This window comes from Podospora pseudocomata (genome assembly GCF_035222375.1).
Source record: "Podospora pseudocomata strain CBS 415.72m chromosome 2 map unlocalized CBS415.72m_2, whole genome shotgun sequence".
Lineage (NCBI taxonomy): Eukaryota > Fungi > Ascomycota > Sordariomycetes > Sordariales > Podosporaceae > Podospora > Podospora pseudocomata.
The window spans coordinates 1,930,101-1,956,499 of NW_026946365.1; the positions used below are offsets into that span (position 1 = coordinate 1,930,101).

General features: G+C 52.4%; 9 protein-coding genes across 9 annotated transcripts; 3 read left to right on the top strand and 6 right to left on the bottom strand.

The window, feature by feature from the left end:
* Positions 1-984: 984 nt before the first annotated feature.
* QC762_204440 (uncharacterized protein) lies at positions 985-2,514 on the bottom strand. The gene is made up of 2 exons (XM_062887337.1): positions 2,191-2,514; positions 985-2,128 (listed from the first exon to the last, which is right to left on the bottom strand). The coding sequence occupies exons 1-2, from the start codon at positions 2,385-2,387 to the stop codon at positions 1,045-1,047; spliced, it is 1,281 nt and encodes a 426-aa protein (XP_062747147.1). The 5' UTR covers positions 2,388-2,514; the 3' UTR covers positions 985-1,044.
* Positions 2,515-6,040: 3,526 nt separating this feature from the next.
* Positions 6,041-7,042, bottom strand: QC762_0035630 (uncharacterized protein; the record flags this gene model as incomplete). Its single annotated transcript, XM_062883282.1, has 2 exons — positions 6,985-7,042; positions 6,041-6,789 (listed from the first exon to the last, which is right to left on the bottom strand). Exons 1-2 carry the CDS (start codon positions 7,034-7,036, stop codon positions 6,041-6,043), a joined length of 801 nt encoding a protein of 266 aa, XP_062747148.1. The 5' UTR covers positions 7,037-7,042.
* Positions 7,043-7,861: 819 nt separating this feature from the next.
* QC762_0035640 (uncharacterized protein) lies at positions 7,862-10,078 on the top strand (the record flags this gene model as incomplete). The annotated part of the gene is made up of 2 exons (XM_062883283.1): positions 7,862-9,070; positions 9,119-10,078. The coding sequence occupies 2 exons, from the start codon at positions 7,862-7,864 to the stop codon at positions 10,076-10,078; spliced, it is 2,169 nt and encodes a 722-aa protein (XP_062747149.1).
* A 1,677-nt stretch (positions 10,079-11,755) lies between these two features.
* On the bottom strand, positions 11,756-14,424 carry QC762_204450 (uncharacterized protein; the record flags this gene model as incomplete). Its single annotated transcript, XM_062887338.1, has 3 exons — positions 11,756-13,399; positions 13,454-14,334; positions 14,384-14,424. 3 exons carry the CDS (start codon positions 14,422-14,424, stop codon positions 12,078-12,080), a joined length of 2,244 nt encoding a protein of 747 aa, XP_062747150.1. The 3' UTR covers positions 11,756-12,077.
* Positions 14,425-16,456: 2,032 nt separating this feature from the next.
* On the bottom strand, positions 16,457-17,545 carry SOD2_1 (Superoxide dismutase [Mn], mitochondrial; the record flags this gene model as incomplete). Its single annotated transcript, XM_062887339.1, has 3 exons — positions 17,146-17,545; positions 16,621-17,091; positions 16,457-16,561 (listed from the first exon to the last, which is right to left on the bottom strand). Exons 1-3 carry the CDS (start codon positions 17,278-17,280, stop codon positions 16,457-16,459), a joined length of 711 nt encoding a protein of 236 aa, XP_062747151.1. The 5' UTR covers positions 17,281-17,545.
* A 47-nt stretch (positions 17,546-17,592) lies between these two features.
* QC762_204470 (uncharacterized protein) lies at positions 17,593-18,451 on the top strand (the record flags this gene model as incomplete). The annotated part of the gene is made up of 2 exons (XM_062887340.1): positions 17,593-18,162; positions 18,220-18,451. The coding sequence occupies exons 1-2, from the start codon at positions 17,924-17,926 to the stop codon at positions 18,449-18,451; spliced, it is 471 nt and encodes a 156-aa protein (XP_062747152.1). The 5' UTR covers positions 17,593-17,923.
* Positions 18,452-18,723: 272 nt separating this feature from the next.
* On the bottom strand, positions 18,724-19,956 carry QC762_0035680 (uncharacterized protein; the record flags this gene model as incomplete). The annotated part of the gene is made up of 1 exon (XM_062883284.1): positions 18,724-19,956. One exon carries the CDS (start codon positions 19,954-19,956, stop codon positions 18,724-18,726), a length of 1,233 nt encoding a protein of 410 aa, XP_062747153.1.
* On the top strand, positions 18,986-19,456 carry QC762_0035690 (uncharacterized protein; the record flags this gene model as incomplete). The annotated part of the gene is made up of 2 exons (XM_062883285.1): positions 18,986-19,068; positions 19,324-19,456. The coding sequence occupies 2 exons, from the start codon at positions 18,986-18,988 to the stop codon at positions 19,454-19,456; spliced, it is 216 nt and encodes a 71-aa protein (XP_062747154.1).
* Positions 19,957-21,306: 1,350 nt separating the features above from the next.
* Positions 21,307-25,576, bottom strand: QC762_0035700 (uncharacterized protein; the record flags this gene model as incomplete). Its single annotated transcript, XM_062883286.1, has 7 exons — positions 21,307-23,560; positions 23,645-23,816; positions 23,999-24,182; positions 24,248-24,586; positions 24,645-24,707; positions 24,764-24,992; positions 25,074-25,576. The coding sequence occupies 7 exons, from the start codon at positions 25,574-25,576 to the stop codon at positions 21,307-21,309; spliced, it is 3,744 nt and encodes a 1,247-aa protein (XP_062747155.1).
* Positions 25,577-26,399: the final 823 nt, after the last annotated feature.

Consider the following 26,399-nt stretch of genomic DNA (forward strand, 5'->3'; position numbering starts at 1 on the left):
CACAACAGCGCATCTGCTTCAACTATGTCGACCGTTTCAGTGGCATCTGCTACGGAGTAACTTGTCAAGGTGGCGGGAGGAAGCCCAACCACTTCATCGACAGCGAAACAGTCTTCTACAAGGGCCTCGAATGTCCCTGGCATCATCACAAGAAGATGTTGTCGCTGGAGAGGCTGTGGGAAAAGGAGTGGACTGAGCAGATAATCAAGGCGCACTTGACCAAGAGATACCGCGAGGCTGCCGAGCGACGAAAGCACGATGAGACGGCCAATAGAGCGAGGCTGATTCAGGAATTGTTCAAGGACGTAAAAAAAGGAAGATCTGTTGTTCTGTTCTACAAGAGCGTGATGAAATGGCAAACCATAGCAATTGAAAGATGCCGCAAGGTGCTGGTAAAATTCAGTGGGTGTAATGCCGATCTGGCTTTGGCTGATGATGTTGTGGTCAGCCGGCAGGGGCGGGTCTTTCGTCGGTATCTAAAACCATAGCCCGAGTACGCCAGTGTGACAAGGGGAGTATCTCGGCTTGGAACAGGTAGTTCAACTCAGTATAATAATCTGTTATGGCCTCAAGGTCCTTGCCCCTTGCCATTTGGGTAGGAAAGGCAAGGCCTACTTATAGTCCTCCGGATCCCCAGGACCGTTCTGAGCTCCCTGGTCCTCGAACCTGTCTTATCTGTCTGCCTTGGCCGGGCACCTCCTTCGGCGTCCTGGCCACTGATTCCACCAGTAATAGGTACATATGATTCCTGTCCTGCAGTCTTCTTGCAGCTCGTATGGGTCCTCAGTCCCTCCTGCCCAACCAACCCGTATCGGCACCCTGGTTCTGCCTTCGTGGTGGTCGCCGTGATGCCTCCGCTGAGCCCCGGTGGGCTCAGTTGGTTGCCGGCCCCAGATATTCTGATCCTGGGCATATCGTTGGGCTATTGTTGGTTGGAGTGTGTACTGTCTAGGGGCACTGAGTCGTGGGCCCGTGTGACAGCCAGGAGCTTCTGTTGAGACAAACTGGCATTTGCTCCTTTCTGGTCTTCGACTGATCAAAGGACTAGGCTTGCGGGGCGACCTCGCTCCCAGTCTTCGCACTCTCTCGTACTGCCTCGATTATTCGCAGAACCTGCGCCGCCTGTGACGCAGGCACTGGTACACCTTCCTCCTTTCCGCTTGCAACAGCCTTCGCAAACAGGTGATAGAACCTGACATATGTCTCCGGCTCTACAGTAGGGCAAACCTGGTCTTCCACCTTCCCGTCACCGCCGACGATACACAACCTCCCGAATCTGTCCTCCGATTCCTTGCCGAAGTCGGTGTCAGTCGCCTTGCCACCGGCTCGGAGATGATCCTCCTGAGGATCCAACCCGCTCTTGTGATAACTGCCTTTGGTACCCCGGACCCAGAACCGCATCTGTCTGGTCTCGACACAGGCGACGCCGGCACGAACAAAGACCAACAACCCCTTGTTCTTATAGCTCAGGATAGCAGTCACACTATCCGGCTCCTGCTCATCGGTCCCATCCCCAGTGACAAGCCTCCCTTCTCTCTGGTTGACGAATCTCCCTGTCACACCATCAGGCATACCAAACAACACAAACACCTGATCCAACAAGTGGGAGCCAAGATCATACAACACCCCTCCCGCCTCGTCCATCTTGAGTCCCGCCTTCCACGTCGAACCCTTCGCCAGAGCCGTCAATCGCAATCTGTCAAAGTGCGTCTCGAACTCGACAATTCTTCCCAGCTTGTCCTCCTTGAGGAGATTCTGAACAGTAAGGAAGTCCGAATCCCATCGCCGGTTCTGATAGACGCAAAGCACCCGCTTTTGCTGTCTCGCCAAAGCAGTCAACTCATCCGCCTCGCTTGAGGTGGGAACAAACGGCTTCTCGACAAGGACATGCTTGTTGTTGAGCAGTGCTGAGCGGGTCAGGGGGTAGTGGGTGTTTGGTGGGGTGCAGAGGACCACCACGTCGATGTGTGGGTCGGCGATGAGATCCTCGGGAGCGGTGTAGTGCTTGAGGTCAGGGTAGTCTTCTGGGGCGGAGTTGCCTGGCTTGGGAGTGCGCTGGACGATAGAGTGAAGCTTGAGGGAGGGGGTGAGTTGGATGAAAGGGATGTGGAAGACTTTGGCGGAGAGGCTGGAGGGGGTGGTTAGCCGCTGGGTTAGGGTTGAGTATGGAGATTAGGAGGAGAGACGAACCCATAGCCAACGATGCCAACGTTGAATTGCTTTTCGGTCATTGTGAGATTAGTGTTTAAGACTAATGGAAGTTTGGTTCTTTCGGAATACCTTTCAGATGGGATTTCTTTCAGAATTAAAGGCCCCTTTTTGAGCATTGAAGTCGTCGTTGTCTGCGGGGTAGCTGAGTCAAGAATCCACCCCCGCGATGGACTCATATCAAGACCCCACCACCCGGGATGACATCGAGCTCATGGAGAGAACACCATCTCAAGATGTCGACCGGTTTCGGCAGTTTTTTCTTTATATCTTGATGAAAAAGCCAGATCTTTTTACTGTCATTACATATTTTGTTGAACACAACATTCTAGCCTCTCGGCTTCATGCCATTACGGTATGAAGTGTCGTCAAAAGAAGGCGGAACTAACCGCCCCCCTTGCACCTTAACGGACCGACTCTGCTATCCCCATGGGGCTCCACGCACTCGATGACACATCAAATGATAGAACTGTTAATATCCGGGACTTTGATTGTGGAGGTCGTTCAGTCGAGTGGAAAGCCGAACAAGCCCTCAGCTCGCGAGCCAGGATAAGAAAGGAGGCTGCTCCTTGTCTCCACGAAGAACAACTTATTTTACCCTGCATCAAATGTTTGGTGAAGGTCTATAGGTACTTCTTACATGGCTCGGCTGACACTTTGCAGTGGGCTGACTTTTTGAAATCCGGGATGATGATATTTGAAATCTGGGATGGAGAAGGTTTGTATTAGACCATCCCAGCAAGTTGTGGACTTTAGCTTTCCAGCTGGGTATCTGACTAGGTCTCAGCTTCCCTTCCCAACCCGAGCGTTCTACCTCATGCTATGTTGGTATTCCTCTGTCGACTTCCATGCCAACTTAGTATCCCATCATGACGGGAGGGCACTCAGCATCCAGGAAAGCCGCGGCAATCTCCTTGAAGTCATCACTCCCATAAGTACCCAGTTCAAGAGGATTATCCTCATATATTTTGTCGTCAAAGATCACGCAAAGATTCCTTCGAAACTGAGTCTTGGCTTTACGCCACTCCAAAAAGCCAGCATCCCCAGGGAGGAGGCGAAGGGCCTTTCGGCATTCCCACTCGGCGACGGCTTTACAGCGCATCGGACTGGTTGGGAACAGAAACTGAATGGCGCTCAGCTCCGTTCGCTCACGAAGAAGATCGTCCGAGCTTCTGGGTGAATCGCGCGCTGAAGCGAGTGTTTTGTGAACGGCCACCAGGAAGCCAGTAAGAAGGTCTAGATACGTACAACAGAACAGCCATTAGCGGGGTGATAGGGACTGAAGGTATTAAGAATTGACATACTTTGACAATTGGACCGCACTTGAGACGAAAGTTAGAGTGTCGGAACTTGTATGAATCGCAATAGTGGGCAAATTTGACAAGTGCGTGAAGGTCCAAAGTGTCTCCACGCATGACAAGAGGGATCTGTGAGCAAAGGATGAGTTAGCGATGACACAACACAGTTGTATTTCGCTTTGAAGTAGTGGAAGCATGCCTGGTAGGCAGCGATGTTGTGACTCTTGCAGATGTTCATGCCGTCAGGGTCATACACCATAACGGAACTGGGGGTTCGAAAAGACACCTGGTTCGATTTCTTTGCAGAAAAGCTTCTCAACACAATAGAAATTGAGCAACTTGTCCAAGTCCTTCCGCTTCAAATAGTTCTCGAGGTATTGGATACAAGTATCCGGCCCCGGTGCAAAAGCACACTCGTGGTTGTCGAAGGTCATAGTTGTTGACTTGATGATTCCCAATGGAGGTGGAAGAGGATGTGAGTTTGTAAAGTTGGTAAGGGATGGATCGAAGGGGAGAATAAGCGACAAGAAGAAACGTGAAACTCGCAGGGCCACAATAAATAACCAGTCCAAACAAGGCAAACGCGGACTGATGGTGAATTCCTTCGGCTTCATTGTTTACTTCTCAGTGCCACTACATCAGATGCTTTCCAGACAGGTGTTTGGCCGTACTTGTTACTTGTTTGCAAGCAATGCACAACCCTATGCTCTCTGATCTAACATTCAACAAAGTGAAAACAATACTTTGCATTAAAGAAGTCAGCTATGGCTCCCGGCTCGCCGCATAACAGTGGAAGGTTCAAAACGTATCCAGCACAAATACAAATCCTGCACTCCCAAAAAAACCATATTTGCCCCCCCTCCCCCCAAGAAACCCCGGGTCCTCGGCAAGCAGACGGGATTCGCACTGCTTTTCCCACGTTTTCAGGCTTTTCCTCCATTCTATCTTGTCATAGTGGAACCGGGTATTTCGTGGCGGCGAGAATTCGACAGCAGTGGATCTGCTCTGCAGTAACAGCGGAGGCTTTACTCATTAAGCCATGTTTTGTGCTGGCCACCGCCTTGATGAGTTCGCCAACAAGAGCCTAGGGCACCAAGAGATGGAATCAGTCCTTGAATATCTTCCACAAACCATGAATGGCTTCTAGGCGGATACATACCGCTGCAAGAGCAATGAGCTGCCTCTCCACGATCAAGAGGGACTCTTCAGGTTTGGCATCCCCAGTACAACGGGCCAACCTATCCTCGATCTCCGCGACCAAGAATGTGATCAAGTCCTGGAGACCGAAAGCATCCTCTCACATAAGGACAGGTATCTAACACAACGAGTGATTAGCAGAAAGGTGTCCAACGCGGATCATCACCTACTTCCTCCAATGGGTTTGAGCACGCCAAGACCTACAAAAATCAGAACCGATCACCTCTGGACGAATGGCAATACAGACTAGCGTGGTGCCTTTGGCAGCATCCGTCGAAAGGTTTGCTTGCTCCGGCTTGGGATACTGACAGATGCAGATTTGGTTCTCTGCTGAAAGCAACTTCCTGATGGAAGGGGTTTTTTCCCTCTCCGTCTTGGTAGACGAAAAAAGTCGCTTTTTCCATTGCATCTCGGCAGGCAGTGAGGCATGGGATGCAGGTATCAGGGCCCGGTGCATAGACAAAGTTTTCAGAAAATGACGACATCTTGAGCGATTTCGAGGGCAACGACGGTTGAACTTTGTGAAAATGAAATGGAGAAGCCGGGAGAGGGAGAGTCTTGGGGAAGAGGCAGCTAAAGTACCCACTAACGTCCTATTATACCTCTTAAATCCTCCAGACTTTCCCTACAAAGCGTATGAAATATCCACCAGAATTGTCCGAACTTCTCCTCGTATCCAATTTAACTTCCCGCCTCCCACATCAATGTAAAAATAACCCGGATATCATCCCGTAACAACAGGCCCTGCAAGTCCGTGTGTTTAAAACGCTTCAAGTGATCAGTTGTTCACTTCACAAGTTCGGAAGGAAATTGCGGATATGGCAGCTCAAACTCTGGAGTTGATGGGAATTGCCACTTATTAAACCAGGAAGCATTGTATAAATAATTCTGCAGCATTATCCATTTCACAATTCAATAGCCAGGAAGTGTTGTTTTATAATAACGTTAGTCTACATTTTGTTCTATAGAATTTGGCCTACAAATGGATGATCTAGACATGATATTGTGGTGTAGGTGTAATGTAGGCAGATATTGTATTGTGGGGTGTGTCGCATCGTGGGGTCCGAGCGTCTAGAGGATAAGAGACCGTAGCTAAAACACACTATATTACCAGCTAACTAGCAATATTCTTATGTCGGGCCACTGTAGTGGCCTGCGACGTTTCTCCAGGCCATGTGTATTCGCACTTGCCGACAACCTAGCGCCCCTTCTTGCTGCCATCGACCCCAACCGTCATTGTATATTGGCCGCCTTGATGATTTCCTATATTCTGGACTGTGGAGCTCTCCGTATTGTAAGTAGTAGCAATGTTCTGCGTAATATGTAAGCGATGTGTATCAAACGGCAAGGTTAAATGAAGTTCTACTTGCCTCTTGTTTGAGAATATTCCGCACAGCAGAGCGTATGACGGGATCGCGGTCGGAAGCGACATCCAACTCCTTCAGGACCTCAAGAAACTTCGCTAGTTCCTCCTTGCCGAGCTCCTCCTGCTCCTCCACGGGTGGTTCATGGATTTTATATAGTTCGTCGATAAGATCGTTAATATCTTTGATGAACTTCTCGAGATGCTCTTTCTTGTAGATGGCGAACTTGACCCGCTGCGCGACCGAGACTTTATTTTTGCGGCCGTCGGCGATGTCTCTCATTTTCCCATGAAGGTAGCGGTGCATAGGGTTCCAGTTCAGGCCAACCGTGCTAAATGGGCTGACCTCGTTCTCTGTGGCACTGGGGTCGTCTTTGCTCTTGCCTTTGCGCTCGTGATGACAAAGTTTCTTGCACTGTTCAAAGAGATCCGCCACGGCCTGGAACGTCACGACCGCTAGCTGCTCTTCCGATTCGTCGAGCTGGAACGAGCCTGAACTCTTCAGTGACTCTTCATCCTCAATCTGCGAGCCTGTAAGGCCGGCCGCCTTGCCCCAGCGCGTCAGCCGCAGCTGCGCGGCGTCGAGTTTCACCAACAGCGACTGCAGTCGCGGAGCCGCCTGCTTGGCAACGAGGACGTAGTCGAACCAGGTTATGGCCGTGTTGAAGAGGCCGGCCAACCCAGATACCGCTTCGATTCCTTCTACGACGCCCGTCATGTCGACTTGTATGTGTCACAATGTAAGAAGCTTAAGACAGGCTGGTGGTTATGGGCTCGGAGGAACTTGACACAGACTCTTTAGGGCATACATCTCGGGGCATGCAGGGCGTATTTATGCCAAATCAATCGGGCTTAAATCTGCCATTATTGAGTGACTGCAGAAGCCACAGTCGCCAGAGATGCAGAATTGCTGCATACATGCGGCCAAAATGTGGCCAGTGCAACCACTTCTCGGAGCTGATTCGACCATGTACTCTACACTGGACCAAGCCAGCCAGCCATTTGTGGCGGCTTGGAGCCCGACGACGACCCCCCCTTGAAGCCTGACGACCCCGCCTTTCTCAAATAATGAGCGGGATACAAGAAGAGAGCTCTCAGGGCTGCCTCAGGACGGTTCTCGAGCAATTAGGTAACCTGCAAACCGGTTTGCTAGCTATGCCGCTTTGAAAGCGATTGTCGTATATCCTCTACCTCATCAGAGAGCAGACCAGAATGGCATCGTCTGATACAGTCCCTGCCAGCAATCGCCAGCACTACGAGAACAACGCACCAGCCCAGCATATTGGCCCCTCAGATAACTCGTAAGAATACATCTCGACGACTGCATTAATTTAAGCGGCAGTACAGTACTAACATGGTACGATTCCAGAACCTATCATCAGCATATACATATCGAGGGCACGTTGGATATAAACCCTACGTCTACGTCGCTGCCGGAGTGACTCGTTAACCACCAAGTTTCCAGGTCAGAAAGACGAACAATGCCTCACCTACCTGCAGGCAACCGACCCCCGCCTCTACAAGAGAAATATCGAGTTAAGAAAAGGTGGTCTCCTCAGAGAGTCATACTACTGGGTTCTCAGCCATGTCGATTTCCAACGATGGCGCGACCACCGAGATGGCCAGTTGCTCTGGGTTAGAGGCGATCCTGGCAAGGGCAAAACGATGTTGCTCTGCGGAATAATTGATGAGCTGGAGAAGGCTACTGCGCGCACAGACAACATCGCGTTCTTCTTCTGTCAGGCCACGGACGATCGCATCAGCAATGCTACAGCGGTCCTCCGTGGGCTGATCTATGCTTGTGACCAAGCAGCAGCCGGAACTTATTTCACACGTTCGCGAAAGCTACGTTGGTTTGGGGAAAGAGCGCTTCCAAGGCCCCACTTCATGGGTGGCATTGTTAGAGATCTTCACCAACATTCTCGAAGACCCGAAGTTACGGGGAACATATCTAATCATTGACGCGCTTGACGAGTGTACTGGAGACCGGGACCTGCTTCTCGACCTTATCGCAAGCAAGTCATCAGCATACCCGAAAGTTAAGTGGCTCGTATCCAGTCGCAACTGGCCGGGCATCGAGGAGAATCTCAACACCGCAACGCAGAGAGTAAACCTATGTCTTGAGTTGAACGAAGAGTCTATCTCCTCCGCTGTCAGAACATATATTCAGCGTAAGATGGATGAACTAGCGCGGAAAAAGAGGTACGACGACAGAACAAAGAACGCTGTTCAACACCACTTAACCCGCAACGCAAACGACACATTCCTCTGGGTAGCTTTGGTCTGTCAAGAACTTATGAATGTCTCACGATCAAGGGTTCTCACCAAGCTGAACAAGTTTCCACCTGGTCTTGATTCTCTCTACCAACAAATGATAGATCAGGTTCGCCGCTCGGATGAGCCAGATCTCTGCAAACAAGTTCTGGCCGTCCTCTCCATTACTTACCGGCCTATCACGATACAAGAGCTAACGGTCTTCGTAAATATACCCGAGGGCATCTCCAACGAGCTGGAATTCATGACAGAGATAGTAGGTCTCTGCGGCTCTTTTTTGACCCTTCGAGAAACCACCATCTATTTCGTCCACCAATCCGCTAAGGACTTCCTACTCAGCAACGGCACGCACCAAGATTTACGAGACGTTGTTAATTGGGTTTTCCCTCAAGGGAAGGACGATGTACACAATAGCGTCTTCTCAAGGTCGCTAAGTGCGATGTCTACGATACTGCACCGCGACATATACGGTTTAAAGTTACCGGGATTCCCAATCAACGGGGTTCAAACGCCATGTCCAGACCCGCTGGCCACAGTCCGGTATTCGTGCGTCTTCTGGGTTGACCATCTCCGTGAGTCGATTTCTAATAAAGACACGCCACAACGCAACACACTGGTTGCGGTCCAGACATTCCTTGAACAGAAGTATCTTTACTGGCTCGAAGCTCTCAGTTTACTCCGAGCTATGTCGGAGGGTGTCATTGCCATAAGAAAACTTGAGGGCCTACTAGTAAGTATGGATCACTAAGACTAGAGAGCCATACTAACAGAGATACCGGGGCGAACTCATCAAAGGCAGCTAACAACCTTTATTCGGGATGCGCACCGGTTCGCTCTCTCCTATAGATGGATAATCGAGCAAGCCCCTCTTCAGGCGTACACGTCAGCCCTCGTATTTGCACCGCTTGGTAGTCTAATGAAGAAGAGATTTAAGACGGAAGAACCTAGCTGGATCAGTGTAAAGCCAGTAGTAGAAGCGGACTGGAATGCGTGCCTCCAGACGCTCGAAGGCCATAGCAAAGAGGTTACCTCGATCGCCTTTTCGGCGGGTGGCCAGCGGCTCGCATCCGGTTCATGGGACCGTACCGTCAAGATCTGGGATCCCGCCTCGGGCCAATGTCTCCAGACGCTCCAAGGCCATAGCAAAGAGGTTACCTCGATCGCCTTTTCGGCGGATGGCCAGCGGCTCGCATCCGGTTCATGGGACCGTACCGTCAAGATCTGGGATCCCGCCTCGGGCCAATGCCTCCAGACGCTCCAAGGCCATAGCTACTCGGTTACCTCGATCGCCTTTTCGGCGGATGGCCAGCGGCTCGCATCCGGTTCATGGGACCGTACCGTCAAGATCTGGGATCCCGCCTCGGGCCAATGCCTCCAGACGCTCCAAGGCCATAGCGACGCGGTTACCTCGATCGCCTTTTCGGCGGATGGCCAGCGGCTCGCATCCGGTTCACGGGACCATACCGTCAAGATCTGGGATCCCGCCTCGGGCCAATGCCTCCAGACGCTCCAAAGCCATAGCGACGAGGTTACCTCGGTCGCCTTTTCGGCGGATGATCTAAGGGCGCATGGGTATAGGTTGGGCTCAGATAAGACCTGGGTTATTTGTAACGGCCAGAATGTGCTATGGTTACCACCTGAATACCGCCCAACCTGCTCTGTAATCCAAGGGCGGATGGTAGCTATTGGCTGCTCATCAGGGCGAGTTTGTACTATTGGCTTCTCGCGCGACATATAATACATTCTTAAGTTCTCTCTATTCGTTCTCTTTATTTCTTTTTTCTAGCTTGACACCAGAAGGGCCTGGGAGGATGGGTTAATTTATAGATGTTTTAGAAAACCTCACAGTAGCTCTAAGCGACTTTTGGAATAAAGAGTTAGCATCCAAGATTGTCGATATCGTGCAATCGTGTCACGAACCTGACATAAGGGTGCGGCGCAGGGCGCACCACAGCCAATTATTAGATTGCAAGATAAGTGTTGATCCATCTTCTGTTGTGTACCTTTTGGCTACACCGAACCGTTATTCAGAAGCAGCCTTCAACTCAGTAACCCTCTCAGAGGTTCTGATCAGGGGTTCGTCACACTTAACTTATTCATATGTTTACTACTGCTGACAACGACAAGCTAATTTCAACGTCGCAGTGACAATTATTTTCAGATGATGCTGAAAATAACATGAACAGCAAAGAGGGTGGGGTGCCACTTGTTATTGCGACACCCCATAAGCGAGTCCGAAAACGGCAAAAAAATTTCCCTCGACACAACAATACAGAAAAAGATCACGGCACCGGCGCCGGGCCTCCCGAAACAAGTAGGGTGGGGCTTCGTGGCATACGTGGACGGGCAAAAGATCTGCGAAGGACACGGACGACTTGGAGACTCTGAGGCCTTCGACGGGGAGGCCGTCGGGGCCGCGCACGCAAGCGTCTGGGCCCGGGAGCACATCAGGAGGGGTACAGCCCCCCCGAGGGTCAGGCTCTTCATCGACAACTCGGCCGTGCTGTATGGCATCACGGGACGCCCGTCAGACAACTCCCAGGAAGCCTTCAGAGCGATAGGTTACGCCTGGAAGGACCCGGAGCCCCCCTTTTCGGCACACTGGGCGCCAGGGCACATGGGAATCCAAGGGAACGAAGCAGCCGACGCCCAAGCAGCTTTGGGAGGCTCTCTCCCGGACCCCGGTTTCTCCCCGGCCCTCACGGCGGTCAAGGCCAAGACCAGGGCCCTGAAGCGCGAGGCGTGGAGCGCATGGTGGGCGGCGAACAGACCAGAGAGGTACGCCCGGCTAGCAATCCCAGGACCGGGGAAGCAACCGCCTCCGGAGCTAACTCTGGCACGAAAGACTCTACACCACCTCCTGGCAGAGAGGACAGGGCACGGGGACTACGAAGCATACCACGTACGGCTCGGCCACGAATCTTACAGGGCGTGCCGATGTGGACAACCGACGGAGGTCGGACATTTCGCGGTGTGCCCGGAGGCACGGGCGAGGGGCCCCTGGAGCAGCGAAATTCGAAGAGCGCTCAGGAGACCGCAGAAGCTCCTGGGCAAGGACTGGAGGAAGTACGCTGAGTGGGTGGAAAGCTCGGGAGCGTATGACCAGGCGGAAGAATGACGAAGATGAGGACAAGCGGCCAAGACCGGGATGACAACGGCAGGGATACGCGACGGACACCGGGAGGTACTATAAGCCCTCGGGGACCAGAGCCCTGAGGCAAGCAGACCTCACTCTCCTATGTAAATATCTCTCTTTTGTAACGCGAAGCGCCCTGTCAGCTAGTATTAGCGGTAGTATTAGAATCTTGGGCCGTCCACATCCCCATCCGGGGGCCAGGCGAGGAAGGCTCGGGCACGTGACCCCTACGGGGCCACGGGCCACAGTCCGACCCGATTGGACGCTAATAACACACACACACACACACACACACACACACAGAAAAAGATCAGACGAAAGAACAACAGATCAAACAAAACACCACCCCCCACCCCCCATCACAAACCCACAATGATGAGCCAAAACAAACAGCCGCAACCTTCAACTGTTAATCAACCATCAGAACAAGAACAAAGTAAATTCCAATCTGTAAAATATCTCCAAAGAATAGTAATCTAAATCTCAATCTCTCTCTTTACCGCCCCAATGATTACCCATTTTCCCTCCTTATTACTTCCCTCCCCAATCTCACTCTACCATCAACCTGCTCACAAGCTTGCTCTCTCCCCCCGTGACTGTGCTAATGTCCAGGATGACCCTTCCCCTTCCCCTCAACAGCAGCCTTCACCCTCCCCCACCTCGCCGCTCCATACCGATTCCAGTACCCATAGCCATAACCCCCTCCATATCCATACCCAGGCTCAGGCGTCTCAGTCGGGGTGCTGGTTGTTTCGTCAGAGGTAGCAGTGGTGGTGGTTGCGGTCAGAGTCGAGAAGGTGGTTGGTTGGGCGGCACTGGACTCTGTGGTCACACCGGTTGGGTCGACAGAGGCGGTTTCAGTAGCGGGTGTGGTTGTGTTGGAGTATTGATGGGATGACGTAGATGGGAGAAGTGTGGGCTCGGTTGTGCCAGTTTCTGAGAAGGGAATGCTGGAAGTGGAAGTTGTGGAGACTGGGTCGACGGATCCCGTTTCTGAGATGGGGGCTGAGGAGGTGTAGGACTCTGTGGGGTCGATGACCGATGCCGAGGTGGTGGAGGTGTAAGTGTAAGAAGCTGTTGGGTCGACAACTGCTGTTTCGGACAAGGGAGATGAAGAGGTGGCGTAAGAGGAGGTAGAGGCTCCAGTGGGGTCGACGCTTGCAGTCTCACTTAAGGGGAAGGAGGTGGTGTACGAGGCTGTTGGGTCAACAATCACAGTCTCCGACAAAGAGGCTGAAGTGGTGGTGTATGAAGACGAAGTTACTCCAGTGGGATCAACGCTTCCAGTGGTGTAAGTAGGGTCGACACTGGCCGTGCCAGACAAGACAGTGGAAGAGCGGTTCAAGCTAGAAGGGAAAGAGAAGGTGTAGCTGCCGTAAACAGGCCTGCTGGTGGTGCTCGAAGTGGGAATGGCAGTCTCGGCTCTGGTCGTTGTAGTGTTGACGAAAACAGGCCGAGATGTGGCACCGGAAGTGAGGGTGGAAGTGAAAGAGAGGATAGGGTCAGCGGTGCCTGTTGTAAAGATGGTCGGCTCCGACGATGTTGGCTCGATATATGTTCTCGTAGTCGGTATAGTAGAGCCATTGATCGACGTGTTGTCGGTGGGGAGAGCAGAAGAGGAGGACAGCACAGGGTCGTTGGTTCCGGTCGTAGCTACAGAGCCTTCAGATGAGGGGGGAACTGTGGGCAACGAGGAGTTGGGTAGACCAGTAATCGATGTCGAAGGACTGCCCGGCTCGGTCTCGGAGATTGGATCATAGGTGCTTGTTTCGGCACCAGAAGAGCTGGGAAGGGTGCTCACGCTCCACGACGTGGGAGCCGTGAAGCCGCGAGATGACGAAATAGGGGTGACAATCACCTCGCTGACTGTGGTTGAGGATATGTATGTTGGCTCGTAAGTGTCGGTGTATGAACCTGTTCGAACTACCAATGAGTTAGCTACTGATGTTGACACAGAAGTCATCGTGCAACACGTACCTGACGATGTCGTCTGATACGTCACGCTCGGCTGGTACGAGTACGGGGCGCCAGAGGTATGGTTGCTCCAGATACCAGTCCCGCTCGGGTGAGGGAAGGGATATCCAGTACCACCAGTGCCTGTTGGCCAAGGAATCCAGCGAGAAGTGGAGGGCGCCGTGACTGTGGCGAAGACGGACGACGTCAAGGTCAAAGTCACAAAGCTAGTCGAGTCGACTTCAGAGGTCACCGGCAGCTCGGTGGCCACAGAAGAAGTGGTCCCAACTGGATCGACGCCTTCTGTGCTGGAACCAGTGGGAACCGAGGAGACACTGGCAGCAACAGTCGACGTCAGGTCATCCGTGATGGAAGGGAATGTTTCCATAGGTGCTGTGCTGACTCCAGTTGGCACCACAGGAGCAGTGGTATTCCAGCGACCTGTTGGTGTAGCAGACGCAAGTGAGTCGCTGGGTCCAGTGCCCCAGGGAGCAGTACCCCAGGGAGCAGTACCACTGCTAGGAAGACTGGTGCGGCTACTCCAGACATAGGTCGAGTTTGCGTATGATGGAAGCAAGGTTGTGCCTCCTGTCGGGGCTGTCCCACCGGTCGGGCCAACGATGCCGGTGGTGGAAAGGGGTGCTGAAGTGTGGTTGAACCATGCAGATGAGGATAGCGAGGAGCTTCCTGGAAGGTTGGAGACCGTGTGTCCAAGTGTGCAGGAAGTCGTAGTGGGAGCAGCACGGGATGAAGAGCAACCGCCATAGACTGTGACCGTGGTCGTAGCATAGGTAGGGGTGCAAGAGCCGATGCGAACTGTCACTGTTTCTGTAACGGTCTCTGTGGATTCGGCGTGGACAACATGGCCGCGGTCAACAGGAATGTGCGCTAAAGCAACGGCATGGCTATTAAAGATCAGTTACTGTGTCATGTGAGTTAAAGAAGTCAACATACCCAAGACTCAACAGAGCCAACGAGTGAATACCTCCCAACATGGCGGCGGTAGAGCCTTATCGTATGCTAAAAAGAACGTAGCGGCACCTCTGAATGGACGGAGGAAAGCGACCTGCTGGCTGAAGAAGAAGAGAACCATCGCAAAAAGCATCCTCATGACCTTCTTATATCATTCCACAACCAGCAACATGTTTCGTTTCCCATCCTCCTGTTTGGCCAGAGCTGTGCCCCCGTCACCGGCCGAGTTTGCCCTTCATCACAGGAACAACCCCGGTCCAAGCAAGATGTCACCAACCTCATGTTTGCACTCATTTGGGGAAGGAGCCAGACCGATGTGGCTTGAAATGTATTGATCCGCCGGTATGAAAGGACGCACCTGGAGTGTGTCGTGAGTGTTTCCACGGTGCGCCACCTTCGACCGTTGCCAAAGGCAAACCGATCTCGCCAAGGAAAGGACGTTTTGGAGACGGCCTTGTGTGACATTAAAACAGCCTCGAACGGGAAAAGACTAAACAGAGACCCGGGGAATCCTGGTGAGTCCTCTGCAAGCGAGCCATTCAGCTGTTGCTGAGTCCCGTTTGCATGCAGCTGCACCGTCCCGATGCTTTTCACGGCCGCATACTACCGGTGGCGTGCGCACTGCACCGGGAGGGAATGCGAGATAGCCGAAAGGATTTTTCAACGTTATATGATGGCTGTTACATGACGAGTAGGTTTGCTGGTTGGTTGTACCATGCGCGGCTCGACGCTCGGTATTGGTAAGAAACGGGAGCTGGAAACGATTTTGGTTGCTCGTTGGTCTCAGAGTAGATGTCACAGACTCTAGAAAAGAAGTCTGGGATCTAAACAAGCAGTTCGTCGTTGCCAGCGGAATGTCTTGATACAGGGTTGGCTTGTCTTTGCATGGGTAGCTGCTAGGTGTCAGGGACAGCCACAGTCGACGCGCATGAGAGGACATGTGGTGTCAAGATTGGCTGTGGTCTGCCGACGCATACCCAACTTTGCCATTTATCGAGATATATCACGGAACAATCCATCTCTGTTCACCTAGCGTCGACAATAGTAACTGCGAAGAATGTTAGCAGAAAGTCAAGATACACCGACCTCCACGTGGAAAGGAATACACCCGCATGTCTGCCACGAGCGATGGAAAAATAGCATGGCGGGCACAGCGATGAATGCACGGTATTAGTTGAGTCAAACAGAGACAGCTCCAGCTGTGGAAAGGCACTCGTATTGTTCATGACTCTGATTCTCCTCGTTCCTGCAGCGGCTGACCTGCGGCTGGCCGATGGCAAGGCGACACGAAAGCCGTGCTTCCCCATCACAGACGGGCGATGCGGCTGCCATAGCTAACGCCCAGGGGGTACAACCGAATAAGCGGGCTTTTTCACCAAAGAAATTGGCGGACCGACCTGCGGAAACGGCCTTGGAAAGGGGCCCACCAGATCTTGCATGTTGACGACGTCTGCTGTGCGCGTTACCTGTCATGCTTGAAGATCGGTGATCCGGGGCCCGGGGTGGCTGGCGGCGTGTTTCCAAGCAAATGAGATGCACGTCAGATAAATGAGGATGCTGTCGTGGACGGAGTCGTGCATTAAAGTATTGAAGCGGTGACCAGGAGGCAAGAAACCTGGAGACTCGGGATTGGAAGCCTTAGTGACGGACGTCGGGCCTGTCCATCAACCATCCCGACCGGAGAATACGGGGATAGTGGTCAGACTCGCCCAGTTCCGAGAACAACCTGACCTGCTATTTTGGTAAGTAATAGAAGTTTCTGGCGTCTGTTTGTGTTCTCCGGTGCGGAACATCGAGGGTTCAAGGGACACTGGGGCTCGACAGATTGCTCGAGAACTCGAGGTCTCGGTGAGAAAGCTGCTGAAAAAAATCGAGTTCTGAAACCTGTGACTGGGAGTGAGGGGATGATCCTGGACACGATAATGACGGATGCACAAACCCGGAGGCCTAGGTGTCTTGGAGGAGCGAGGATGATGAACTGAGAATGTCTTGATGTCATATTCGAACGACCGCTGAACAACATGTCCAACAAAATACCTACCCTACGAGGAAACGTTACAATTTTGTAGCTTCGCTGGTGCCCAAGAAGCGCTCCTCGGCCGTCTTCCAGTTGATGACGTTCCAGATATTCTCGACATACGCAGCCTTTCCGTTGAGATACTAGGAACCGGATGTTAGCTTTCAAGATACAGCAAAGAAAAGAGCTCGGAAAAAATTACCTGAAGATAGTAAGCATGCTCCCACATATCGACACCAAACACGGGAACATCTTGTCCAACCACCGGATCTTGATCCTTGGTGGTCACGATCCGCAACCCATTCGCACTGTCCTTGACCAGCCAGCCCCAGCCACTTCCTTGAATCCCCAGCAAGGTGCTAGAGAAAGCCTTCTTGAAGTCGTCCAGACTGCCCCAGGTCTTCTCGACAGCAGCCACCAGCTCTTTTGCAGCCTCGGGCTTTGTCTCTTCGCTCTCGGCTGGGGCGAGGTTCTTCCAGAACAGCGAGTGGTTGATATGCCCACCACCGTTGAACTTGATGACCTGCTGCATCTCGATCTGACTGGCAATATCGCCTGCGCCAACAGCAGCAACGTGCAACCTGAGAGCGTTGTTCAAGTTTGTCACATAGGCCTGGTGGTGCTTGCTGTGGTGCAGCTCCATGATCTGGGCTGAAATGTGTGGTTCCAAAGCCTGCAATTCAGTGTTAGCGCATGACACCTAGCAGACGGAGCAGTCAAGACTTACATTGTAAGCATATGGCAATGCCGGCAGGGTGTACTCTTGAACAGCCATCTTGGTAGCGTTAAAGTCCTCGCCGGAGAAGGCCCTCAAAGGCGCCTGGACGGCGAGATACTTCAAGATATTGTCAAAGTTGACCATGATTGCCAGCTATCAAGGTCCCCAGAGATCCCCAGAGATGTCCACGAATGAAAGCTCCCCAAAAGTGAAACGTGCTCAACGCAGTCCTCGGCGGATCAGCTGTCTTCTGCTTTCCTTGTGGAGATGCCGACAATGCGGTATTGACAGCGGACGACAGTTTGGTGATGGCGAACGGTTGTGAGCGGTGTCCTTGTCACTCTGAACCAACCCGCGCAAACATGCTCAATCGACCGCGTCCCTCTTGTCGCGCGGCCGGATCTCCGAGCGTTGCAGCGTTGCGGATCATGGTGGGGCACCCCCTTCCCAAAACAGGCCGCCAAGCAGTGCCATAGCATCTCATTGGTCAGGTGGCTACAACCCTGGGTCATATCCCCAGATTTCTGGCACGGGTCGCCCTCACACAACCCTGCTTCCCGACCTTGATGGCCCTGCCCTTCACCAACCTTGATGGCCTGGCCTTCTGCATCTTGAGACACCTTTGAGATATGCGCGCAACGAGAGGCGAGCGGGAAGCTCATGTATCCCGGCAGGTGAAGTAGGATGGAACTACCTTGATAGCTGGAATAAATACAACTGTGTCCCATCATCTTGAGTTTGCTCATCTTCAATCCCAGCTTCAAATATCTACATCACAGCCAACGAAATGTGCGGCCCAGAAACCCCCTCCAACCTCCCCAGAGTCGGTGCTCGTGTAGACTTCTACTCGTCCTCCACCCGCCAATCGTTAGGAAACCTCCTCTTCCACAATCCATCCACTCCTTCCAGTTCAAGCGCTACCCACGTCCGGTTCTCGTCTCCTTCATCAGGCTCAGCCTGTTCTTCACGATCCTCTTCACCAGTGCCATCTAAGAAGGATGATGAAGATGTCCTAGTATCCATCCAGTACGCTCACCACCTTGTTAACTACCATCTCTCATCCAGAGACTAATGAAGTTCTAGTGTCTCGGGCGACATGAGCAAACCCATCCGAGAATCCGGACTGCTCCAGCAATTCTCTCTCCCAAGCACATCCATAGAAGCACACTATGAGATTGCGCTCCGAGAGGAGCTGTCACTTGTGGTTGGGATAGGCATCATCGGACGGAGAGTTTCCATGACCAGAGGCGATGAGGTGCTGGCTGATGGTATCATCGGGTTCAATGCGCTGCCGGAAAGCATGGCTTCTCTTTGAGTGTTGCTGCAGCACTTTTTTGTATTTGTCAGAGACGTTGAACGTCGTGGTTGGCTTATTAGCATTGGGTCGGGTCAGGATCAGGTTGGGATGCTTGGTACCGGCGTTTGTGGCTTGGATCAAGGGGAGCGTTTGTTTGGTCAACAAAGAATAATGGCTTCAAAATGCTTTTCTAATCGCGATATATGCAGACGCTTACGGCTCTTTGCCGTGTGATGACCTCTTGAAGATTAAATGCCATGCCGCCCAAACTCCAAACAACAAACCAGTCATCAAGCCTGGGTCTCGTCCCAGTCCGACCACTTCCTCACAATATCATCCACCACCTCAACCGCCTTCCTGCTCGCCTCGACCTCGAACCACTCCCGGTGCTCCTTGCCACAAGCCTCGCACTTGCCACGATCTCCAGCTCTCAGCCCAAGACCATCTAGCTCAATGTGCACCAAGCGTTCCACCTTGTGACTATGAGGTACTTTGCGCTCCGTCGTAGTTGTGCTGTTGGACGGGACATACGGATAGTACCGAATAAGCGAGATGTTATACCCGCACTGCCGCTGCCATTCGTTCAACCTGCGCTGGACGTTGGTAGCCCGACCAATCTTCAACAGAATCTTCTTGTTGGTGTGCGAACTTCTTCCATTACCACTGCTGGGACGGGGTCTGTCATCGTCGTCGTCGTCGATAAAGGCGGCAAACGAGGCGAGCATGTCGCTTATCGTCCTGGAACCTGACGGTCGAGCAGATGGTGATAGCAAGGAACGAGCGGTCTCCGCTGCGGGGGTCAAAGGTTGAGACTCTGGAGTCAGCCAGAAGATGTAAATGTAGCCAGGGTCGTCATTTTCCGAGAAGGGCTTGGCTAATTCTTTTGCTAGCTTCGCGGCGGTTTCGGGGGGCGCATCCGCGGGAATCAACGCGGCATGGTTCTTCTTCTGCGAAGATGTCGGACGCGCAGAAGGAGGCCTGGCCGAACTTGGTCTTGAGGGCTTGTTCCCGCTCGGCCTATAAGGCACCGAAGCTGATGTAGGCTTCTGAAGTGGCACGGGCTGAGGGCGAGGGGGAGGCACGAGATCGTCGAGCGGAAGTGTAAAGCAGAAGCAGCAGGTGATGCCCTTCTTCTTTTCTGGGTGCGCTGACTGGGAGTATCCGCCGCTGTATTTGCTGGGCCTAGGTTCAGAATGTGTCTTCACGAGACCTAGCCTCTCCGCAAGAGTGTCTATGCTCGTTCGTCCCTCCAGTATCGGTGTATGAGACAGCTTCGGGCCGGGGCTCGAGTGGGCGGACATGGCCGCCTGTTCCTTGTGTTGCCAGCAGTACAAGTCTGGATCGCTCGGGTCGTCGACTTGGAGTTTGTTTCTCTTGGACTTTGGCGGGGGAGGGGCATCATCACTGAGGAGCGAGCGCCTACATGGGCGGCCGCTGCCTGTGATTCCTCGACATGTCGTCCCTGGATCTTTCGAGTCGGAACGGCCAAGGCGAGATTCGGGGGTGTTGGCAAAGATAGGCATGGCGCTGGAGCTGGTTGTCGAGCAAAGACATCGGCCAGCAGACTGTGAGCAACTTCAAGATATATACCTGAAGTAGCCGCTGAGTCCACTGTTGGTGCGTGACTGCAACTGCGCGCGCTGGCGGTTGTGGGCCTGCATCTTGGGCTGCCTGGTTTCAAGGTGTGGATAGTTCGGCATCCCTGAGCCGGCGCTCGAAGTCAGGGGGCTGGGTCTGTAATGGGGTAAGTGTGGCTGACGCAGCCATTTTCAGGCACAGCCACGTTATGCTCCACCTGTCAGGGCGCGAGCTTGATTCGCCGTTGAGGGAGCCACGTTTTTTGGTAGCTGTCCATCAGGTCGCAGTTCCATCAACACTATATCAGATGGGATTCTGCACATTTGCGAGTTTGCTCAGTCGTTGAAATAATGGGTTGTTTCTTTGTGACGAGTTCTGGTTACAATGGCATTCAGCTGCAGCACCACGGCTCGGTGAGCCACCTCATCGCTCAGCTCGGTGTCACACAACATCAAACAGTCAGGCAGAACACATTGCGTTTCCCTGCAGCAAGCAACTAATGGTTGGTCCCATTCCAGGAACTGATGAGGCTCGATTCCCAATCGGTGGCCTTCAATTGCTCAGAAGAAGATATCCTTCAACGCGCGAACACCGCGTTGGGCGTAACATTTTGCGCTAGCTTCAACCAATGGTAGCGCTCGGCTTGTCCCAAAAGGGCAATTGGACAACATCAGAGAGCTGCCATCGCCAATGGTCATGCCCAGCTTTCTCTTGTCACAAAACCCATGCTTGGATTGATAGCAGCGCTAACAGTGACAATTTGCACACAGTTGCCAATTTTCATCCATGATCCTTCCATGTTGGATCGATGCCAGACACAACACCTCAGGCCATTAAGTTCAGAGCTCCGAAGCACCTCCCAAGCAACGTTAACTTTCATGTCACTTCTCCAAGGATTGGCCATGGTCAGATGTGAGAAGGCGACTTGGGAGTGTAAAATCTCACAATTGTCTGCTGTCTGTTGCCCAGAAAAACCAGGGTTCAATTCTCATCGAGAACTCCCCTGTAAACCTTGGTTCCTCGGTGTTTTTCGGGCGTCTGCACTTCGATATCCACATGTTGATCTTGCGCATGGAGCCTACTGGCAATAAAAACTGGATATTATTGTGAACTACGGGCTACAAGTCGGGCGTTCTTTTTTTCCTTCACTTTTCACCTGATATTCCTCAACCAAGCCAATAAGATATCGCAACCAAAATATACTCCAGGAGACAGAAAAGAAAATACGTTCTACCCCGTTTTACGACTCACAACTCGCACACATATGCTTCGCATCCAGGTTACCTAGGTTAACATCACTTCTTTCCCTTCTTCCCATCCTTGACCCCCTTCTTATCGTTATCCTCCTTCTTCGCCCCCTTATCCCCCTTCCCTCCATCGCCTTGTGCATTCTCCAAAAACTCGCGCAACCTCTCTGCGGTAGTCATGGTATCGACGTGCGTCTCCCCCAAGACTTGCTCCTGCGTTGCGAGCGTGGCCCGAAACAAGTCTTCCGCCTCCTTTCTCTTGTTTCTGGCAGCATAGTTGAGGGCAAGGCTTTGTGCCGTATGTAATGTTTCCGGGGCGTCCCTCCCAAGCCAATACCCCTGCAGCCCGAGTATCCTCTCCAGCTCCTGTCCTGCCGCTTCCCACTCCTCGGCTTCCTCGAGGAACAAAGCAACATTGTGTCGGGTGATGAGGGTCTCGGGATGGGTGTCCCCGAGGACTTTGATCTGGTTCTGCAAGGCGAGCGCGAACATCTGCTCAGCCTGTGTGTTTCCCTGGCGGGCGTAGAGACAAGCGAGGGCACGCAACATGCGGAGACACTCTGGGCTTTCAGGGCCAAGTCTGTCGCGGGCTATGGCAATGGCCTTTGAGAAGTGTTGTTCAGATTTGGAGAAGTCTTCCTGCCGCTCGTAGGCTATGGCGAGGGAGTAGTGGGCGTTGGCGGTGCGCATGGTGTTGGGGCCGTGGGTGTTTATTGCTGATTCCAGCAGACGTTCAAAGAGGACAGCCGGGTCGTCTTCAGGGGCGTCTTCACTCTGTGGTGCTGAAGAGGAATAGCCGTTGCCCGAAGGGTCATTGTTTCCAAGTGTACCAGGAGCTGGAGATCCACTCGTGGGTGCTGGGAGGCCGCGGGTGTTTGCGAGGTTGTTGGCCTTGGTCTTGCTGGGCTGTCTCGCGCTTGGGTGGGCTAGTCTCAAAACAGCCAGTTCGGCTAGCTTTTGAATGGTGCTCGTGTGTTCACGTCCAGAGCTCTCTTCTAGAAACCGAAGCTCGCTGCGCAGCTCCTGAGGGTTGGGGATGAAACAAGCACGGGATGATGGTTTCTTACTGACAGCCACAGGCATCGTTTTCTGATCCAGGCCGAGATTTTCGAGGGCTTGTCTGGCTGTCTCGACATCTTTGGCTGTCAGGAAGTATCTGGGAGGTTGTTGCGGGTCTGTCGGACGGGGTGTAAGAGCTTTTTCGAAGTGTGTTCTTGCTACTTCCAAGCGTCCGATTTGCTGGTAGTACTGAGCAACCTTCAGGTGTAGGATAGCAGCGGCCTTCTTGCCGTCCGAGTGTTTTGGCTGGAACCTCAGAGCAGCAAGGATGCTAGGAAGCAATGCGTCATCCAACTCATGATCACCGTCCTTGAGGGCTTGTGAAAGCTGGTCAAGTACCTTTTCTTCAACCAACTCCTTTTCTTTCGCTTCTTCCAGATAGCGTTGCAGACAGAGCCGGACAATCCCAGTTACCCGAATGAACCTGTCGTCCGCCGACCTCTCGATCATGCCGTATACTTCCAATGTCCGGGTGAGCTTCCAATCGGCCTTTTGGAAGAAGTCCTTTGGAATGCTTTGAACGTCAAGAACTCCAACAGAGCACAGCAAGTTTGCCGCATCTCGGTGCTTTTTCTCGAGGACCCTAAACAGTCGCCTCCAAGCAAGAACAGCATTGCCAGTAGTATCCTGCTTTTGTGATTCGGGGAGTTTAAGCATGTCTTCGTATTCCTTCAAGTTGATTTTCCCATCAACCTTGGTACGGTAAGCGTGCGGAAGCGCCAGGGCACCAGCTGTGCCCCCAAGCTTTTTGGCCAGCTCTTTGGCTTGGTCGTACTTCTGTTTGTCGGTTGTCTTCCTGCCCAAAATCATAAATGCAGCGTCCTTGCCGCTAAGAGGAGCGACATCAATCACAAATTGAGACTTTCCTGCAAAGCGTCGTGCCAAACGTGCCTCTCTTGTCGTAACCAGCACCGTGCTGTGTCTTCCTCTGGGGATAAAATCCCAAAGAGTCCGCTCATCATTTGGGGTACCATCTTTGATCCAGTTGAGTGAAGCGTCATCATCAAGACCGTCCACAACCATCAGCCACTGACTATCGGTGCTTTTCTTTAGAGCATGACAGACGTCCCTCACAACATCTTGCGGCGAGTTTGCGTCCCTGAGACGGAATTGAAGACCATCCGCTATGCGCTTGTACGAGAATTCGAATTGCTCGGCGCTGCTGGCGTCGATCCAGTGTATATGAGCCCCGGGGTTTTCGATGCAATATCGATAAGCATACTCCACGGCAACGTGGGTCTTTCTGCGTGCGGTGCGATTAGCCTCCTGCAGAAACCAATTTTAGCATGGGGAGTTGGCATCAGACTCAGCACTTTATGGTACTTACCCAGTCCCCAAACCACCGGTGAGTGCTACCACGGCACCATTCTCCTCATGAAACTTCCTGTCAATGAGACCTAGTATATCTGCACGCTCGACAAAGTGGCCGTCCTTCCTGATTGGAATCGGAAGCTTTGCCAGGTGCGGCAGGTGACTATGAGATTGACTGAACCTAGAATCTGTTGTGTATAAGAGTCAGATTACGTTTCTATTGACTTGCGTGCGTACGAGTACAAATGGAAAGGAGAAGCCGCTTGCATGTCGTTCAAAGGAGCGAATGCATCCGAAAATCCTTAGTTTTCGGGCGCCCAACCCCATGTTCTGACGAAAGCTCCGATGCCTTGATGGGACAGCGCCGTACCTTCTTGCTTCCTTTTCTCCTGATTCTCCCTTGCAAGCTTCACCATCCTCACAATCTGCTGACAGACCGCGTCGTAGTTGGCATCTTGATTGTCTTCGAAGGTGTTCATGTTGAAGTGGTTGGCATTGAGACCGGTTGAGCCGTGCCCATACACTGTCGCCGATGACTGTGTGACGACGAATTCCTAACATAGAGAATGAGAGGTCAATCCTCAGAATGACGTCGAATCTGATGGGTAAAGGTATTCACCTGAGGCATGTTTCCCATCCCAGCGATCTTCCCCACACTGGATGCATACATCTCGAAGAAAGAATATATGTGAGGTTGGACTTTGACCTCATTCTTCAGCACTTGGTTGAAGTCCTGAACTATTCCATGAAGCATCTGATTGTTGTGTGTCATCGTCTCGAGTGTCTCAAAGTGAGTCTTCACTTGAGCAGCGACGATTGCTCGATAGATGTCTCCCTGAGTGCTCAGTGAAGAGTTGCCATCTACACCAGAGTGCGGGGTACCAAGGAATATGAGCCCGGTGATGGCATCGATGAGGCCAGGAAAATTGGATCTGTGAGAGTGGGCAATGTGGAAAGCCTGTTTGGAAAGGATGTCAGGTGAGAGTCCAAGTTGAATGACCCTGTTAGGTACTTACACGTTGGACAATCAATCCGCCAAAACAGTGGGCAACGAAGATGATGGGCCTCTCAGGACAATTCTGAGAATACCCAATGTTAGACCTAGTTCAAGTAAGGAGAAATTGGGTCAACTTACCTCCCTCAATCTCCCCATCAAGGCGTTGAGCAGTTGATCAGCCGCTGTATTCACTGTTTGTCTGACAGCGTTCGGACCATACCAGGCCGACTGGTAGCCGAAGAAGAGTATTCTCGATTTGGGCAAATCGGCCGGCAACATCGTCTTGTCGTCAAGCCAGTTGGTCTTTGTGATTTTGTGCCTCCAGGTGTTGTAGGGGTGGGCACCAATGCCATGGACAAAGACAACACTAAGGTAGGGTAAGCAAGTTAGTTTCTTGTACAGGAGCATGAATAATCTGCACTCAGTAAGAAAGGCATGTGGTACTAACTCTGCATCGATGTCTTCCGTCTCAGGAGGTGCAACCAGCTGCCTCAAGCCCAAATGCTTTTGTTCAATGTGTTCAAACTCCGGTAGGCCACCGGGAGTCTTCGAAGCCTTTGGCTTTGCAGCATCTCCAGGGTCCTTCTGCTTGACATCTGTGGATGTCTGAGCAGTGTTGCTTGGCACAAGTGGTACCTCGGGACCAGGCAATGGTTTGGAAGCTGACTTGGGTTCTTGGGCAGTAACAACTGGTTTCTCGGTCGCTGGCTTTGTGGCATCTTCTGGAGTGGTACTAGGAACAACCTTTGTTGCACTTGAAGTCTGTGGGTCTCCCGCGGATTGACTTGCAGTAGGTGGGTCTGGCTGGGTTCCATTGGGTTTCGAGGCAGTGTTCGTAGCCGCTGTCGAGACTTGGGGAGGGCCATCCCCTGGGTTTGGGCTCTTGGGAGCCCCGCTCAACCCTGGGGTCTCGTTCTTTGCCTCGTTGGTTGTCGGCTTTGGCTGGTCCATCTTGAAGAAGGTATTATTCACTTAAAAATGTTGCTCAGGTAGAAAGTCTATTGAAGTGAGAAAGATGATGATAGGTAGCCCATGAGACACAAGTCAGGAATGTCCCTATCACGGCAGAGGTCTTATACTCCTGTCTTCGTGCTCTTTCAGACTGCGCGTCGTCGTGCCTCACAAGGCTCAAGCATCATGGTTTTCAGCCGCATTATCAAATCCCCCAAGTCTGAGCCCCAAAAGCCTCCCTCAGGGATGTTTATGCCGGTGCCTGTCTTACCATTTTCAGACTATGATGATGCCTTCGCCGGTCAAGATTTGACCAATCGAAGTGCAAGAAATAAGATACTTTTACCTGAAGTACTGGCCAGTTGAAGGGCGTTCCAGCATGAGCTGCATGCATGTGCATGACCTGAATTGCGACCTTTTCACATAACCTTGTTTGAGAAAAAGCAACCTATCAATCCCAATCACTTCTGAGCCTGATGATGCTCTCGTGAACATCATGGTCCGGTGGAAATGAGGCACTACCCGTGGTTCTACGAAAACCGTCTGTGCCTGAAGCGGGAAGGATCAATGGTAGCCGCCGCCGCCCTCCCGGGCGGGTGGCATACTGGCGACAGGCACTGCCCCAACTCACAAACTCGGTCAGACGTGATAGCAGGTTGGTGGACGCCTTGCAGAAAAGGCTTGCGTCTCCACGCATAACAAATGCTGCGCGCGGGGAATGCCTGGCAAATCGATACGAACCAAGTCATCAGCCATAGGCTTGTGTGACACACCAGTGGCTTGTAGATCTCAACCACTCGTTGGTCCAGCATAGTCAAGAAAT

What these genes read in the sequence shown, in the direction of transcription:
- QC762_204440 (XM_062887337.1), bottom strand. Translation starts at nt 2,387, where the DNA reads ATGAGTCCATCGCGGGGGTGGATTCTTGACTCAGCTACCCCGCAGACA. An exon ending in GTTGGCATCGTTGGCTATGG is followed by an intron (nt 2,129 to 2,190) that starts GTTCGTCTCTCC and finishes CACCCCCTCCAG; the next exon opens with CCTCTCCGCCAAAGTCTTCC.